Here is a 20,032-nt window from a genome sequence, read left to right on the forward strand (position 1 = left end):
ATGCAAGATAACTGCAATGATATTGAGATCGACCGCGAAATAAAACCGGACTCGATGGTTATTCCTATCGTGAAAAAACCGAAAAACCCGCAGACGACCGAGAAGATTTCGGAATTCTCCGGTTTAAAGGCGGCCAAACCGTTCTTCAGATCGATGCCAAACATCAAAATAACGATGTCCGGCGGCGATGGGGATGTACCGCGGCAGAGTCCCGTAGACGCGTCACTCGACGAGTATCGTCCGTCACCGATTCTGCTGCCCAACTACGCGGGGGCCGCAGATGAGGCGAATGATCGCCATAGTGAACGCCGCCGTGATGGCGCCTGCAGCATCAGAAGCCAAATCGCCGGTTCCCGCGTCGTTGTTACCACAACATTCCGGCGACGATCCGACGGTGAGCGCCGTCCAAGTCATTGGTCCGCCGGTGAGGCGATGCGTTTCCTTACCGAATATAAAGATAAGCGAGACGTTTGCCGAAATAGTAACAGAAATTTCGGCCGACGATTATTCGTCCGACGCGACACAAGAAATCGTTAGGAATGAGAAACGCAGATCTTTGTGGAAACGTACGAAAAGGGTTTTTCGTCGTTTGGTTTGCTGCTGCGCCTAGTACCTCAATATACGGCGTAGAATGTTATATATTTGTATCTATTTCAATGTATGTTAATTTATACAGTTCATTATATTCGGTGTACTTAAAATTTTGTTTGACACGAATAAACGTTTTTTTGTTAAGTTATTTTATCGTTTATTTCATTTTTTTTTTTTAAATTTAATTGCAAGATTAGTTTTTGACGTTTTTGTACGGCTTGTGAAAATTGTGAATAGTATGTCGTATGTACTTTTGTTTTTATTTTTTATTTGAACACAACCAAATCTCACCTGGTAACGCTCTCAGGCGCTCGGCGTAGCACACATTTATAGAATGACCCTAGCCATAAGACTTGGCCACGTTTTTTTGCACTTTAGCCGGTGACTTTTTCATCGCCTCAGTAGCAGTGCTTGAATTGTGGTTGAACGTGGGGTGACGGAGTACGTCTTCTTTTTTATTTTTTTGAGCATACCCCTTCTATGTATTTGAAACGGAACGCTAAAATCGTAACATTTGCTGTAGTGAATTTGTAAATCAACAGTTATTTCTGATGCAAAATTTACCTATAACCTATAGCCTTAATATTTGTATATTTGTAATTTGTATAGACTATGAAAAAAAAAGTTCATTAATAATAGTATAGGTAATTAATATTATCAATCGTTAGGCTGCGGAGACCACACCAAGACCATTTTCTATGCTACCGCTGCGATCCTAGATATTGTGAACGTGACTATTTTTCATGTGTTATTACAATATAAATAATAATATATATAAGAAGATTTCAAATCTATGAGTTTTTTTTCAACAAATTTTACACAAATTCACTTTTAACAGCGATTGGCCACAGTTGAATTCATTGCTCAGTTGTTATAGGAAACCTATAAAAAAAAATATTTATAACTATAGGTGCTTATAAATAATAAACTTACTAAATGCACGTGGATAAATGTATCACTAAGAAAAATTTTGTATAACATTCAATTATTATACAATTATTATACGTTGCAATTTCACACACTACTAAAAAAAAAAAAAAAAAAATTAACGTTTCGTAATGTGTACAATGATTCGAACAGAGTCGTATGTCATTCATTGGGTTTTTACGAATATACGTTCTGTTTGGGAAACTTACTTGAACACTCACGAATAATGTATTCCTTACAAATGACTGTTTATCGCGTAATAAGGGAATATATAAAAAAAATTAAATACACAAATATTTAATACAGACGTGACGATCAGTGTTTTCGCAACCGCAACTCTGGCAGTCTTGCGCCCGAACTGTGCCAGACTTATATAAGCCACGGAACAAAACCATGGTCGAATTTTGTTTGTGCATACCAGAGCTTGAGCTAAGGAAATGTTAGAGTTACGAATTAGTTATGAATAAAATCACTATTTAATAATTTGAGTAAAAGCGATATAATGTGCAGGCACAACATAATATGCTAAAAATCAAAAAAATCTCTGACAAAAAATATAGACATCAGATGCCTCCCTTAATCGCGCAAGTCTGCCCGGGTGGGTCTTGCTACGACGGAGGAAAGACAGTGAATGTCAATGCTGGACGTTTCACAGGGCCTTTTATACCTATAGTCCATTAGCGATAACACAGGACCGGTCCGGTGCAATTCACTTTGTAACAGCGATTGGCAACGGCTGAGTTCAGCTTTTATAGGATATCTAAAAAAAAAAAAAAAAATGTGTATAATGGATAATTATTAAAGGTCAAAATAATATTACAAACACCAAAGAAAATAATATAACGTTTTCGTAATGTGTACAATGTTTCGAACAGAGTCGTATGTCATTCAACGACGTCGCAGCCACCGAATAATCGGATCAGAATCGAATCGCACGCGTTGTCAGATCATTACAGCGGCACACGAGACGGGCAGCTCAAACGAGAGCGATACACCCGTAACGCGGAACTCTGACGAGTCACTGGAACTGTGCCATCTGCTCACTAGATCCGACGTACGCGCGAATCGTCATTTCTGCGGAACGTAACCTGCCGTAGCTCTGCGCGTGTCGACAATGTCGATAACGCACAGGGAAACGGGGTTTTTACGAATATACGTTCTGTTTGGGAAACTTACTCGAACACTCACGAATAATGTATTCTTACAAATGACTGTTTATCGATATAAAAAAAAAATAAAATACACAAATATTTAATACGGACCTGACGATCAGTGTTCGCGCAACCGCAAATCACCAAGCACTGAAACACTGGCAGTCTTGCGCCCGAACCCTGTCAGACTTATATAAGCCGCGGAACAAAGCCAAGGTCGGTTTGTGCATACCAGAGCTTGAGCTATGGAAATGTTAGAGCTACGAATTAGTTATGAATAAAATCACTATTTAATAATTTGAGTCAAAGCGATATAATGTGCAGGCAACATAATATGCTAAAAATCAAAAAATCTCTGACAAAAAATATAGACATCAGATGCCTTCCTTAATCGCGCAAGTCTGCCCGGGTGGGTCTTGCTACGACGGAGGAAAGACAGTGAATGAAAATGCTGGTCGTTTCACAGGGCCTTTTATACCCGATTCTTTAGCGATTACACAAGACCGGTATCGTGTTCTGTGACAGATAACAAGAGACCGTAGAAACCCCAATAATGCAATCGCCGATAAACACACAATTTAAATAAAAGTTATTATAAGAATAAAATAATTATAATAATAATAAAAATTGTAATATTAATAATAATAATAAGATTAAGAATAATAATAATAAAAAAAAAGGAAAAGAAGAATCTATAACCTTCCCCGAACGGAAAAATCCCCTCACAGACAAAAAATTAAAAGTTATAATATTAAACAATTATTTATTATGTACAAACTTTTCCAGAGTTTTTTCCAACCAGTTCATTTTGTATTCGCGTAATTTGCATCTTTTGAAAGCCGTGCGTGTATAATACGATTTTGTACGACCGTCGACGAGAGTCCCCCTGACGATTTTCTTCGTTCTCTTTTATTTTCGCCCATAGGATCGCGGACGCCGATCGACGTACGAGATATTTAATTTGTTATTAATAATATACGTTTGGTTCGAAGCCCATTTTTCGATGTACAATACTGTTTTTTTTTTATTCAATAAATTGAATTTTATCGTATTTATATTTTTTTTTGTTCTCGGTAGCTAAGGTTAGGTAAACTTAGGTTTAACCTTTACGTCATATATCTTTAACCACGGGTTGTGCTGTATACCATAAAAGTGTTTCTCGACGACGTTTGTGTCGCACAATACTGTATTCATGTACATGGTTGTATATGTAATAATACATGATAAGCATTTTGTAGGTATAACATGTTATATATCATTATAAATCGTAATTTAAATTATAATATCATTGGATGATGTGTAATAAATAAATAAGTGATTCTTTATTTTAAAATATTTTTATATAATAAATTTAATGATTTTTGTGGATTGCGGGTGGCTGAAGGGGATGTGGGGGCTTTACTTCCCCACACAGGTGATATGACATTGAATTTTGAGTGGAACGCACGTTAATCCAACATCCACTGAGTCCCCCTTCTAGTTTTTTCCAAATCAGGCACTGTACCTACCTGGTAATAAATAAAATAATAATTATAACAATTATACCCACACATCGACATCGCGTATCATCGCAATGTAAAGTAGGTATCTTATGAAACCGATTGATCGTGATTTTAAGTAAGTATATATTAATATTATTACATGTTATTTTGTCGATGTTTCAAATTATTCTGTTCACACTTATATTAGAAATGTTTTCCTTTAAAACATGATTGATATTTTTATTTCATAATCATTATTATTATACCAGTTGTAACTTGTATTTATTAATAGGTACATAATATTAAAATAAGTTCATTTACATAGCCCATAGGTGTACAACTATATTTATTGTAATATAAATAATATAATGACATAATTTGCAGGATGCATGGATGTGCAATTGCGTTGAAAATTCGATCAAAATCAACTTATACTTTATCGTTATTATTATAATTTTTTATTTGAATTGTTTAAACCTTGATTGGCTCGATTTGAACTCACCATATCCACTTCTTACCAGTACAACAAATAAATAAAATATAAGCTCGTTATACCCAAGCGCATAGGTGTAAATTGTCCTTGTTAGAAGGTGAGCTAAAATTATAAACATAGAACAGGCCCGCGGAGAACTTCGCCGCTCCCGCACCCCTTACATAAAAATTTTAAAATTATATTGTATAAAATATATATATTTTTATATATTTTTATATATATATATATTTATATAAAATGTATATAAAAACTTCAATATTATTTATTTAACGGCGTATATACATAACTTTTTATCGTTGTCGTTATAAAATATTAAAGTATAGCTCAATCATTTTACAATACAAAATTCATACATGTAGCTTAAATGTTCACATAACACATATACCTATCGGATATCCTGATTAGAAATTATGTTTTACATAACCCCCCAATTTTTCGAACGTTATTCACTAAAAATAATGATTTTAAAATTAAAAGTTATACTTTTTATTTTTAATTATCAATGTGGTTATAGTATACCGCATACGATAATGTATATTTTATAATACCTAATGACTTGTCAAATGTCGAGTATTTCGCACTTAAAGTAATCTATTATTTCGATTAAACAATAATTATAATATTATGTATGTCATGCAATTATTAATAGTAACCCATATCTAAATTGGCGAAGTAAAAATCAGTTTTCAACAGTTTGCAGTTATCGAAACATCACATTTTTGCATCTTTTATGCACTTCAACAAATGAAATAAAAACAATACCTAGAATCTAGATAAAAGTCGATTTTCTAAACAATTGATATTATGCGTAACGCTTCGTTTAGTTATAGTCATTAATCGTATTTCAGAGACTGCTCGAAAGTACTTTACTGCTTTTAGCATATTGAGAGTAGCTACAAAAACTTACACTCTACCCGACGAATCGTTTGTTATCGAAAAAGGACAAAAGCTTATTGTACCGATGTTCAGCATACGTCGTGATCCAAAATATTATCCCGACCCGATGAGATTTGATCCGGAACGATTTTCTATGGAACAAAAATTCCAACGTCCTAAAGGCACTTACTTGCCGTTCGGCGACGGGCCTCGAATATGCATAGGTTATAATATAATTTTATAATGTACTCGTAATTTAATATTGTTTTATCATATTTAATATTATGAAAATTTACATTTCAGCCAATAAGGCATAACCATAATATGACATATATCTAGATATTAGCAGAGTTGGGCAAAATCCTATCTACCCTAATAATTCGAATTATCTATTTATATAATTATTATTTGAAGAACAATTCTAATAATTTCCTAACAATACTATACAAAAAACAAATGTAATATAGAAAAATTTTAATTTGTTTAAATACTATTATACTAGGTGATTCTTTTATCATAAACTACCATTCATTGTTTCAAAAACTATTAATTTTTTTTAAAATATATCTTTGAAAATTAATCGAGTAATTTTTTATTCGAATAACATTGTTTTAAATTATTTTAATGATTTATTATTCGAAATAAAATATTAGGTAAGTATCTCAATTTCTAAATAATCATCTAAATAAAATTTGATTCGAATGACGCCCTCCTCTGCATACATATATCGGTATGATAACGTCGTATTTAATTTATTTAAAACTTGTACTTACATAATATTATATATATATATCTTTATTTAATTCAATATTATACATAGCCATAAGCGGTTTGCGGAATCAGAGATGAAATTGGCCCTGTCAAATATATTGTCAAAGTTCGAAGTTTTACCGTATGAACAAACCGAAATTCCCGTCGATATAAGAAGCGGAACGGGATTTATTACACCGAAAAACGGTATTGTATTAAAATTTTGACCGATCGTTGAACACTGAATTTGAGTTATATTATTTTGTACTTTCATATAGTCTCACAAAATAATAATATCTATTATCATATTACTAATTTCGTGTGTATATGTGCACGTTATGTGTGTGTGTGTGTGTGCATGTGTGTTGTATTAACGAGGTGTCAATGATGGACTCGTGAACAAGATTCCAGCATAACTAACAATAGTGAATAGGGAATGTTGTTCCTCTGTGGTCCCGCGATCTATAATATAACACTCCTATATATAGTGTACAAATATTTTAATATACAAAAATCGCATATATTAAAATTATATAATTCCGCCAAAAAATACATTAAAATTAAATAATATATTTTGCTATAAAAATTCAAAAGTTAAATAATAAACTTTAAATTCTTGATTATAATTAAATTAATAAAAATAAAAATTAGATGACTGTTATTTTTTTAAATTAAAATTGATGATTAAATATATTTCCAAATTTTGTTCATTAAAATTAAATCTTCTATCACTTAAAATATGTTTTAAACAAAGAAAAGCAACGTTCTACACTTCAGTTATTGGTGATGACGAATTGGTGAATACCTATTTAAAACAATTCAATAAGGTAGGCATTATATCAAAATTAACATGTTTTACCTAATGTTCTAACATAATTCTTTAGTTCATACACGACTTTATCTAAGGTTCATAGTAAGATAATAATTTTAGTATTTTCTTTTCAATTACATAGGTACATAAATTTATCTTTGAACAAGGAGTATTTGTTTATTATAAGTACCTATCTTCAATTTTTCAAAACACATTCATACTCTCAAATAGTACGTATTTTAAGTTTAGACAAGCGGAGTAGTGGACAAACATTTTACGAGTTAACACCCTACCACTCTGCGAATCTAAACTTTGAAATACTTATAACTCATTAACTACTCTCCCTAAATTCGATTTTTATGTATCAAAATACTCAGAAAATTATTCTGCTTAGGAAAATGGAATTAAAACTATGTTGTCGTTTAAAAAAGTAAAAAACTTTAAAAAATATAAGGATAAAAAAATATTTAAAAATATAATTTTTTAATAAAAACGTTGTTTTTTAACAACTTGAAACTATGTCAAAAAATTTTTTTTTCAAAAACATGAATATTTTTTTAAATAATGAGTGTTTTATGATAAAAGAATCATCCTGTCTTTTCAAAAAAAATATTACCTTTGTTAAATGTATAAAAAATTCATGGTTAGGTAGCTAACCTATTTGTGGATTGCTAATTATTACTATGTACTTCATAATAACTATATTACTACCTACCTAGCTTTAAAAATATAAGAGTAATAAAAATAAAAATTATTACTGAATTTTTAACATTAAATATTTAAATTTTAACAATTAATATAACTATACAAATTTTATAAATTGAAAATAGCAAGCATAAGTATAGGTAAGCTTATATAACATTGTTAAAATACACAATAATACATAGGTACATAAACAAAATATAAGTCCGCCGCAAAGTAAGCACCACTAACGGGCCACGTGCACAAATAGTTGCATATACCCATCGAAAATTTCAAAGTGCGGCGGGTCGCTACCAGCGGCCGACAGCGCACCAAGTCACCGAGTACTTACGGTTACCTATCCGGAAGTTGTTCCTCGGTACAGACTAATAATTACCGACGACCATTACCATGTGCCGGTAAACAACCGTACAGTTTCGAATGCCTACCCGGCAACTATAACCTGCTGCGGACACCAATGGTTGACAGACATAATCACTTACCGATCTCACGAGAGCTTAAATCAACAAATATCGATTTGATCGATTAACGAAAAATAAATACTCTTTTCGGAACGATCATCGTCGTGACCCACACCTGACTCGCCTAATCAAGCAATCGTCTCCGGACCAAAAGTTTTCCACCGCCGCCGCTTAAACAGGCACGACAAGAAATGTAATCCCATTTTACCATTGTATGGATGCATTATTTCGTTCAATAACATTGTAAATAGAGCTAAGACTTTCGTCTATGCTGGCCGGCTTAATAGACCTCACCAGTTAGATCCTCAACCACGATGCCACACTTTTTTTTCTGTACTCAGTTTATATTGTTTATAAGTATCAAAAGAACAAAGATGAGTAGTTGATAACAATAAATACGGAAATCGTCTCAAGAGGCGATGACATCACACAAAGAGTACACTTTACACTCTACAGTGTTTCAATGTAAATCATTTATTTGGCTTAAATTTCCAAACAAAACCGTAATTAAATTTTTTTTATTTTTCATCAAAATGTCGAATGACACTTCAAAAATAGAAAAATTATTCTACATAAATATAAAAAAATATATACAAATAAAACTATACGCCGAATATATGGAATCGACAACGTATTGCCGAATACGTGAATTCGGTAATTTGACAAAAATCACAGAATCGACAAAATTTGATTGTTTTTTTTTATGAATTAGGTAGACTTGTGAGTTATTGTAGGTTTGATAATACAATATTCCAGTACATGATAGACACAGATTTATGAACGATTATTAATGGTTTAATTTTAAATAAAAAGTTCAGGCAATAAATTTTTTATAGAAAAATCATTATTTATTATATACATTAATAAAGAAAAAAATTTTTTAAACTTTCCGACGGGTATCTCTCGTATCAAAAGTAAAACATGATTTTTTTTTTATTTGTTAAATACCTAATCCCTCTCGCTGACGTGTAAATAAATTTTTTACTACGCCATTTATGCGGGGTCAATGACACGATTCAAGCATAATATTATAGTGTTATATTATGCTCGTTATCGTTGGCGGGCATCACCAACTGCTATTTAGTATTTTCTACTTTATAATCAGTATAACGTCATCATTCATCAACAAATAACTAACAAAAATAGAACAAATATTTAAAAAGTAATTAGAAACTACATGAACGCGGGAAACCAATTATACAAATAAATAGGAATTGCAAAACGAATTGTCGGCCAAAAACCAAACACATTATTAAGATGATTAGTCAATTATATGATATGTTACCTTATTATAGGTAAAAAATGTTTCTGTTTATATTTCCAATACTAAGTTATGTGTCTAAATATAATTACTCATCTAACGTACATTAAAATATAATGGATAAAACATATTTTACGGAGAACAAAATGACAGTTTGTTTATTGACTGAGTAAAACATCAATTGGCACAGAGTGTTTATGTATTCAGTGCTCTCGAACCGTATCGGTCAAACGAATGGCCTTGTTCACATATTTTGTAATCATTAACGTGATATCCCCTCCGCAACATAAACATGCAAAATTAAATAAATAATCGCAAAAGAGATGGAGTACAACAAATAAATAAACAAAATATAAGCTCACGACACCCACACGTGCGTAATAATAGCGTACATCGCAGCTCATCAGTACTCGTTTGAACTTTCACATGCAAAGGATACGGTTGTCGTATTTTTAGTCGATAGGCGTTCGTATCAGTGCCTCGAGTCGTAAAATACAAGTCGATCATGTTATCGTTTCTCACCGACTTGTTGCTCGACAACGTCACCTATCTTAGCTGGATTGCCGTGTTCACGGCCATCTACTACTATTCCACATCGACGTACGATAAATGGCGGAAATTGAACATCCCATACATACCACCCATTCCGTTGTTCGGTAATGCGTTCAAAATGTTGACGAGATTCGAACATCCGATTGACATGTTCGAAAGGATGTACTACCTATTTCCGGACGCCAAACTGTTCGGGTACTACCAAATGAGAGATTCGATACTAATGGTCCGCGATCCAGAGCTGATCAACACGATACTGGTAAAGGACTTCTCGTACTTCACCGACCACGGTATAGACATGGACCCGTCCATGTCCGTGTTGGCCAGCAGTCTGTTTTTCTCCAACGGCCAGAGATGGCGGACGATGCGCCAAAAGTTGAGTCCGGGCTTCACGTCCGGCAAGCTGAAGGACACATACTGCCAGATCAACGAGTGCAGCGACGAAATGGTGTCCGGCATCGTCGAGACGCTCGAGAAGACCGACCGACTCGACGTGAAAACGATGACTGGAGGCTTTTCCACGGACGTGATCGGTACGTGCGCGTTCGGCCTGATGCTAGACACGATCAAGAACGACGACTCAAAGTTCCGCCGGTACGTCAAGATGATTTTCCAGAGCACCCCGAAACAGATAATCAGACAGATGCTGATGATGATCTGCCCTCGAGTGATGAAACTGTTTAAAATCAAAATGTTTTCGGAAGAGGCTGTCAAATTTTTCTATGACGTGTTCACCGACGTTATCAAGTACCGCGAAGAGCACGACGTGGTCCGGAACGATTTAACACAAACCCTTATGCATGCGCGTAAAGAGCTGGTGTTGAAGGAGAACTCGACCATCGAAGGTAACAATATTATTGTTGTTATACAGGGTGATTCATTTATCATAGAACATTCATTATTTTAAAAACTATCCATGTTTTCGAAAAAAAATTTTTACATAGTTTCAAGTTGTTAAAAAACAACAATTTTATTAAAAAATTATATTTTTAAAAATTTTTTATCCTTATAATTTTTTTTAAATTTTTTTACTTTTATGAATGACAACATAGAGTTTTAATTTCATATTCCAAAGCAGAATATTTTTCTGAGTATTTTGATATACAAAATTCGAGTTTAGGGAGAGTAGTTTATGGGTTATATGTATTTAAAGTTTAGATACGCGGAGTGGAGTGGTACGGGATTACCCCGCAAAATGTTTGTCCACTACTCCGCTTTTAAAAATAACTAAATTATTTAGTGTTAAATTATACAGCAATAAAAATATAAAATATTTTTGTACATAATTTACAATAAATTAGGAAAGCACTAAGTTTATTAAAAATTTATAAAAACAAATACAATATTACTTATCTGACCATTGTCCATTTAAAATACTTTTTAATACTTTTTACTTTAATTTGTAAATATATTATATTATTTATTAATTTTTTAAATTGCTTCACTTTAAAAAAGTTATTATTTGTACAAATTGTATACATTTTTATACACCTGTGCCTATGATATTTGTATTGATGTGACTTGTGAGTTATGATTATGTTGTTATTAATAACATTATGAAATTACTGTTTATCATTTCGAATTTTGATTAGATATATAAATATTTTATGTACCACTTAAATTCAAAATTCACGAAATTATTATCAAAAATAAAGCAAATTTAAACACTCAAAAATTAAAAATTAAGTTATAGACTATAGTGTACAAAAATATACCAATACAACACTCATATGTAATTATAATATACAATACTAATACTTTGTTATAAAAACGTGAACTTGCAGGGAAAAATATAAAGTACGAGAACATTTATCTATACCAATTTCAGCACTGTGTATAATGTAGAATATATTAAGTATACGACGTCACAATAATAATGGAATCAATTTATATTTTATCACGGTCATGCCACAGTTGTATACAATAATAACAACTGAAATAATAACATATAGTCGTGACTATTTAGGACCTCTTTTTTAGTGTTTAATATCTCGTTTGCAGATAAATTCACTGATGCTGACATAATCGCCAACGCTATTCTCATGTTCGCCGCCGGTTCGGAAACCGTGTCGTCTATGCTATCGTTTTGCCTGTACGAATTGGCGCTGAACAAGGAAATCCAAGACAAGTTACGTGCGGAAATATGGTCGGCGAATGCAAAACACGACGGACAGTTGAACAACGATTATTTGATGGATCTCCGTTACACCAACATGGTGTTGGAAGGTATGGCGTATACTACCATGAGTTGTTGTATAAACGAGTCGATTCGACATCCTCGCCACCCTCTTTTTCCTACCTAAAATGTTCAAGGTACTTGTGGGTGACACATAAATGCCATATTTTTAATACTTAGATTTTTGTACCACATCAAGAGTATAAACTGAGACGATACATAAACGTCTGTTTTATAACTCAGAACCTCCCTTTTTTCGCTGTGTAAAATATTCAGCGGATGATTTTTTTTGTAAATCTTAATGTATCTAAATTTAAACGTGTACTCAGTTACCAATTTGGCCAGTCATTAAACGTTATTCATTAAAGATAATGATTTTAAAATTAGAAGTTATACTAAATACTTATATTATTCATCTCCTGCAAGTATCAAGGTCGTTATAGCATGCGTCGTATATTTTATAATAATGACTTGTCGAGTATTGCGCGCCTAGAGTAATCCATTATTTCGATTAAACAATAATTATAATATTTTATACTTATGTCATGCAATCATCAAGACGTGTACTCCTTATAAAAATTGGCGAGGTAAAAATCAGTTTTCAGCAGTTTGCAGTTATCGAAACATCACATTTTTGCATCTTTTATGCACTTCAACAAATGAAATAAAAACAATACCTAGAATCTAGATAAAAGTCGATTTTGTAAACAATTGATATTGCGTAACGCTTCGTTTATTTCAATAATAATTATAGTCGTTTGTCGTATTTCAGAGACCGCTCGCAAATATTCCATTGCTTTTAGCATAATGAGAGTGGCTACAAAAACTTACACTCTGCCCGACGAATCATTTGTTTTCGAAAAAGGACAAAAGCTTATTATACCCATGTTCAGCATACATCGTGATCCAAAATACTATCCCGACCCGATGAGATTCGATCCGGAACGATTTTCTACGGAACAAAAATCGCAACGACCCAATGGCACTTACTTGCCGTTCGGCGACGGGCCTCGTCTGTGCATTGGTAAAAATATAATATTATAAATAATGTACTCGTACTTTAATATTATTTTATCATATTATTATGACATTTACATTTCAGTCAATAAGGCATGGCTATAATATATATGTATGACATAGGTATCGGCAGAGTTGGGCAAAACCTTTATGTAGACTAATATTATTCGAATGATTTATTTTTATAATTATTATTCGAATAAAAATTCAAATAAATTCCAAAAAATACTATACAAAATACAGATGTATTAAGAATAATTTTAATTAGTTTAAATACCTTTTTTTTTCGTGTTTGAAACCGACGCCCCCGTGGGAACTGCTTTCGCATTACTTCCACGGAGCTGTCATTGTTTGTTGGAAATCAATAAAATATAAGTGACGATTGAGGCAGTCAGGAAAGTCCCCGCGAGTAGCCCCCTTACATTCTACCAGTTGCAATACCTAATTCGACAGTTACGTTATTAATATTAATATGTAATTGTAATGTTGGCCGCCTTATAAGCATCTCGTACTGGTCCACTGTCCATGCCCTAGTTTAAATACTATAGTTTAATTATATAGTATATACGAGGAGGTTCTTTTATCACGAACCACTCATTATTTCAAGAAGTATTAACGTATTTTAATTATATATTTGAAAATTAGTCGAATAATTTTTTATTCGAAAAATATTGTTTTTAAATTATTCAAATAACTCATTATTCGAATAAAATATTAGGTATCAAAATTTCATTCGAATGACGACGCCCTACTCTGTATGATCACGTCGTATTTAATTTATTTACAACTTGTACGTACGTCGTACATATTAACAGGCACGTATACAAAATTTAGCAATACAAATTGTGCCGCAACATAATAAAACAACTTTTTCCTCGTTACTTGAAAATATTTCGTGGCGAGTGAGAGGTGAACCCAAAAATCCCCCCTATATACGTGCCTGGTACATAATATTATATACATTTATTTAATTTAATATTATACATATAGGCAAACGGTTTGCGGAATCAGAGATGAAATTGGCCCTGTCAAACGTATTGTCAAAGTTCGAAGTTTTACCGTGTGAACAAACCGAAATCCCCGTCGACATAAGAAGTGGATCGGGATTTATTACACCGAAAAACGGCATTGTCTTAAAATTTAGACAGATCATTGAACACTAAAATTGTACTCTCATAAAATAATAATATCTGTTATCATATTTCTAATTTCATGTGTGTATGTGCACGTTATGTGTGTGTGTGTTGCATTAACGAGGTGTCAATGATGCCTTCGTGAACAAGATTCCAGCATAACTAACAATAAGTTTATTACGCATCTACTGCACAGAGCCAATATTATTACCAAGTAATAAATAAAATAATAATAATAAAAATTATACCCACACATCGCGTGTCATCGTAATAGATAGTATAGGTATCTTATGAAACCGATTGATCGTAGGTACCATGTATTGTTAGTTGTTACATATTATTATTTTGTCGATATTTCAAATTATTCCGTCCACACTTATATTAGAAATGTTTTCCTTTAAAACTTGTTTGATATTTTTATGTCTTACCATTATACATTCTATTATATTTATTAAAAATATGTAGTTTTGTTATTTCTCTTTTTTATAAAACTAAAATGTTACTTAGGTATTGTTATTGGCAAATAAACGTTTATTATTTAATATTTTTGTTTATCATTATTGTGTATCGACTATTTGGTAAACTCTTCCCTAAGTGGCTGAGTATAAACGCCACCACAGTGAATAGTGAAAGTTGTTCTTTTGTGGTCCTGCGATCTATAATATAATATTCCTACATGCCTAAGGTACCAATATATTATAATTTATAAGTACACTGAATTTAAATTTTAATTGCATTGAAAACATACAAAAATTGCATTTTAAAATTATATAATTCCACCAGAAGTACCTACATAAAAATGACATAATAAATTGCATTATAAAAATCTTGAAGTTCTCGATTATAATTGAATTTAAAAAAAATCTGTTATTTTTTTTAAATTAAAATGGATAATTAAATACATTTCCAAATTATGGTCATTAAAATTAAATCTATCACTTAAAAAATGTTTGTACAAAAAATATTATGTTATACACTTTAGTTATTGGTGATGGTGCAATATTTATTTAAAATAATTCAATAAGGTAGGTGTTATATCAAAATTAACATTTGTTTATAGTAAGCTAAAGTAAGAATTTCTTAGTTCATAGTGAGAACTCATTATAAGAGTTAATAATTTTATAGCCTTTATTATTTTTAATTACATACATAAATTAATCTTTGGACCAGGAATATTTATTAAAATAGGTACCTACCTGTCTTCAATTTTTTTAAACATATTCATATTTTCATTTTCAATTTTCGATTCTTCCAAATTTGTAACTTGTAAGATTAACGGTTAACTCAGACCAATGTTATTATGTGAATGCTAAACCACATTTGACTGCATTATTTTATACAAACTTTTTCAGTTTATCCACACTCATAGCTATGTCTTAAACTTTCAATCACATTTTTAAATTTTGCAAAATTATTTGTATAGAAAAGTGCGATATTGAATCATGTTCCCCACCTTGTAATGATAGGTACGGGAAGTAAATGTATACTTATTATATCTGGCATTGTTTTTCTATATTATTTATTATCGATAGTGCTCTTTAGGAAATCTTTTTTCTTCTAAAATAAACAATATAAGTTACAAATGTATTTAGAATTTAAATATTAAATTTATTACCATTGTTAATTAATCTATTCGTATTATAATTAATTTAGGTAAGTCAAATATTGTGTTCATTTAAACACACAGAATTAAAAATTAAATAGGTAGAATGCATAAGTTAAAAGTTTAAAATGTATTATGGTATTACAAAATTTCCATTTATTTAGAGCATGTTATATCTTATATGGTTATATTCATGTATCTTTGGTCATTCAGTACATCATTGTAATTTATAATAAATTATGTCAATTGTAATACATAATGTACATGATTTTCAGACTATGGATAAATCCAAGTAATACACTACTGTTTATAATAATATAATAAAATAAAAGGGAGAATGTCACTATAATATGCTGAACATGAGCACTTAACCACACTATAATCTATAGATATTTGTCTATTTGATTCAACAAATAACACTTAATGTTTGGTTGCAATAACAGACGTAATAAGTACTGAAGAAGCTAAGTTACACTCAGATAAAATAAAATAAATTAAAAATATTCAAGTAATTTTATAGTAAACCACATTAGGCACAGATAGTAAAAGCCACTAAGATGACATATCTTACTGGAAGCCAAGTACCATATTTTACTGACAATTAAATTAAATATTCAAAACATTATGATCAAGTGATTTTCAATTATTTCAATAAGCTGATGAAATATACTAATATTAATACATAATTAAATCACTAATTTATGCAAAAGAGAGAAATATTTTTCTATTATCATGTATCATTTATTATTTGTAATAATATTATCAAGGAATATCTTAACACACTTTTTTTATGTTATAACTAAGACAGCATTTGGGGTATGATATTCAATGAGAATGACCAGTGCAAAATGTGTCAAAGTACAAAGAGAGAAACTTAACTAATCTAAGAGAACAGTCCAATGTGGTATTAGGTAGCTTATTTTCAAGTTGATAATAAAAGAGGAATTATTTCAAGGACTCATATGAAACAAAAAAAATACTAATAAATAAAAAAAAGAACATTGGTGAACTTAAATTGTAAATTGTATTTTTTCAAATGTCCGTACAAATAACAGTTTACTTAAGCAACCAAAGCGGAAGCAGTACTGGACTCGTATCTCCAGTTGGGGGCGATCTTTGATTTGCGTTTGTAGTACCTTGCCAAACGATGAATACGTGATTCAACCAAAATCAAACGGAATTTGGAATCTCTGTCTTTCCTGTACAAAACAATAAGAAAAACAATATTATAGCCTGTACAGTATACATAAGATATATTAACAGTACTGAAATCATTACCTGTTCCTTTCCAAATGTTTTCTGATTGCTACGGCTTTCTTGATCAAATGGTACAAATCTTCAGGGAGACCTGGAGCCAAACCCATAGCTTTCATGATTCTAAGAATTTTGTTTCCAGTCACAAATCTTACTTGAGCGACACCGTGGGAATCTCGCAAAATAACACCTGTCAAAAAATTTAATATTTAATATGTAAAATAAAAATTAAGAATAATTTGATTTAAAACATTAATAGCTCTCAGACAAATGCCTCGATAAGTCTGCACGATAAACCTTAAAAAATTGAAAACCAATTAAAAAAGGTGTTCAGAAAAAATATGTATAAAAATCATCATAGAGCATTTTGTCTTTTTAAATTTTAAAACCTTACAGCCTATAAGTTTAAGTGATCCATAAAATATAACATTTAATATTTTGATGTAATATAAAACTATAAATTTTTAACTTAGTTAATAATTATTTATTTAATACATTTTTCTGTTAAACAATAAAATTATACATACAAAATGATAAACATATTATAATAAAATAGGTAAAATATATCAAACAGAAGCTCTCAGACAAATGCCTCGATAAATCTGCATAGTAAAACTAATAAAACTGAAAACCAGTTAAATAAGTTGTTCAGAAATAATATGTATAGTGATCATCATAGAGCAATTTTCTTTTTACATTTTTAAAAATGCCTAGATTATTGATAATAAAACATTAGGTGGCCATTAAATTTGAATAACAGTTGTATATAAATGAATAATCAAAATCGATATTGATATACTACTGTATTACCTGATAAAAAAGTACTAATGAACAAAGTATATTAAATATTAATTCAGGTTGAGAAACATATGTGCATATACTTAAAATTCGTTCAACTTCCCAATATCAAAATTGAATACAAACTATATTCTCTTAAAATTATTTTTAATACACAAATATTTACAATTTCAATTGAGTGATAAGCAGCTCTCAGACAAATGCCTCGATAAGTCCTCATAATAAACCTTAAAAAACTGAAAACCAATTTAAAAAGGTGTTCAGATAATTGTAAAAGAATCATCATGGAGCTACTGTCAATCTATTAGAAAAAGGCTTAATGACCAATATTTAATTTATGTATTAAATGCAATATGTATAAAATACATTTAATAGTGTTTTAGAAGTTAACTTTCATAATTTATATTTTACAATTCTGATTATAATAGGTAGTCAAGTATATAACAATGAAAGTTGTATAATATTAAATTGTATCGCTCAGACAAATGCTTCAAAAAAAAAAAAATTCAAGCGTTTTCAGCACTAATAAATATTAAAATTATCATCAATGAGTTTAGTATTTATTGATCGTCAACGAATTCCAACGTAATAATAAATAAAAACTAATTGATTCCACAATCTTTGTCTTGGACGGACAATACTATCTAACAAACAACAATATTTATACCATGCTGTAAATCAACGGCAAAAATCGAGGCTTTTAAAACTGTCTCTGCAGCATAACAACATGGCGACTTAATCATAAATACTAATAAATATCTGTGCTTAATAAGCGAGAAAGTGCATAGGCCTGAGCATTACCAATTTTAGATGGTGTCAAACCCTTCTTGGCCAATTTGAAAATGTGGTCCTTGACATCCTCGGACGACGATTTCAGCCAGGTGGCTACGCTGCGGCGGTATGGAAGAGCCGACTTGGAAATACCTTTTCTGTAAACACATCGTAAAAGTCAGTTCGCACGATATACAACGAAACCAAAAAAACAGTCACGAGAATCAAATCGACCATCAACCACTGGCGGTACAGATAATCGATCAGATCGATTAAAAAATTATGTCGTGCGATTGGTATAGTGAATCGTAGCCGTGTCGATGTCGACGTTTTATATTTTTCACAAATATCGAATTATTATAATAATTACCCGGGTGTGTGCATCCGACCCATGTTGAAGTTTTTGTTTTACACTTTAAGAACGATAAAAAAATTATTCCACAATGGAGAAGTATGTAAAATCTCAAAAACGAAATCCTACACACACGTTTGACAAACTCCTCATAACCAAAAAGAATGGTGTTTGGTCTGTTCCCGTTCCACCAAGGAGATACAATCACCGGGATACGCACGCATACGCCAAGGAGCATCCGTCAATAACCGTGGTTTATTCTTCCAGAGCATATCGTTCCGTTCCTTGGAATGTTTAAAACTGCATAAGTTGGTACTTCTTACTTGGGACCTTGTCAAGTTTGTAGTGTTTGTACTTTGTACTGTTTGTAGCTTAATATTTTTTTGTACAATTACAATACAATTTACAATAGTAAAAATGTAAAATTACAAATTTAGTATTTACATTTACAATCACTTCCACTAATCAAATAGTAAATAGTAAATACTGTAAATAATCTGATCACGATTCACGATCTTTTACCTAAATCCTCTTACAAAATGTCTTGCTTGATGCTTGGACAGATATTGAAAAAAATAAAAATATTAATTAATATTTATGCGAAACGTGAATATGCAATTTGTTTGCGAACTGCTAAGTTGATCGAATCTACATAAGTATTCTTATCTATGCGACTATACTCTATTATAGTATTATCTACGACGTACAATTCAAAGCTTCAGAACATTGCCAAACATCAGTATTTTAGTTGAGTGATAGATGATATACAAAGCATTAAATGAAAGAACAAAATGGATAAATCAAATTAAAATTATTTTTTAAGCTACTTGACTGAATAAACTAAACATTTAACAAATTTATTCTGATCACGA

The 20,032-nt window shown here is 31.2% G+C and overlaps 3 protein-coding genes across 3 annotated transcripts; 2 read left to right on the forward strand and 1 right to left on the reverse strand.

Annotated features, from left to right (window-relative positions):
• Positions 1–5,836, forward strand: LOC132922518 (probable cytochrome P450 28a5). Its single transcript, XM_060986084.1, has 3 exons — positions 1–394; positions 5,492–5,743; positions 5,823–5,836. Exons 1-3 carry the CDS (start codon positions 1–3, stop codon positions 5,834–5,836), a joined length of 660 nt encoding a protein of 219 aa, XP_060842067.1.
• A 4,040-nt stretch (positions 5,837–9,876) lies between these two features.
• Positions 9,877–14,926, forward strand: LOC132921026 (cytochrome P450 6k1-like). The gene is made up of 4 exons (XM_060983832.1): positions 9,877–10,901; positions 12,058–12,282; positions 13,005–13,256; positions 14,240–14,926. The coding sequence occupies exons 1-4, from the start codon at positions 10,010–10,012 to the stop codon at positions 14,410–14,412; spliced, it is 1,542 nt and encodes a 513-aa protein (XP_060839815.1). The 5' UTR covers positions 9,877–10,009; the 3' UTR covers positions 14,413–14,926.
• A 2,064-nt stretch (positions 14,927–16,990) lies between these two features.
• LOC132921654 (small ribosomal subunit protein uS15) lies at positions 16,991–19,340 on the reverse strand. The gene is made up of 4 exons (XM_060984800.1): positions 19,179–19,340; positions 18,839–18,966; positions 17,264–17,429; positions 16,991–17,184 (listed from the first exon to the last, which is right to left on the reverse strand). The coding sequence occupies exons 1-4, from the start codon at positions 19,199–19,201 to the stop codon at positions 17,046–17,048; spliced, it is 456 nt and encodes a 151-aa protein (XP_060840783.1). The 5' UTR covers positions 19,202–19,340; the 3' UTR covers positions 16,991–17,045.
• Between the last annotated feature and the right edge of the window lie 692 nt (positions 19,341–20,032).

This window comes from Rhopalosiphum padi, chromosome 2 (genome assembly GCF_020882245.1).
Source record: "Rhopalosiphum padi isolate XX-2018 chromosome 2, ASM2088224v1, whole genome shotgun sequence".
NCBI classification, from domain to species: Eukaryota; Metazoa; Arthropoda; class Insecta; order Hemiptera; family Aphididae; genus Rhopalosiphum; species Rhopalosiphum padi.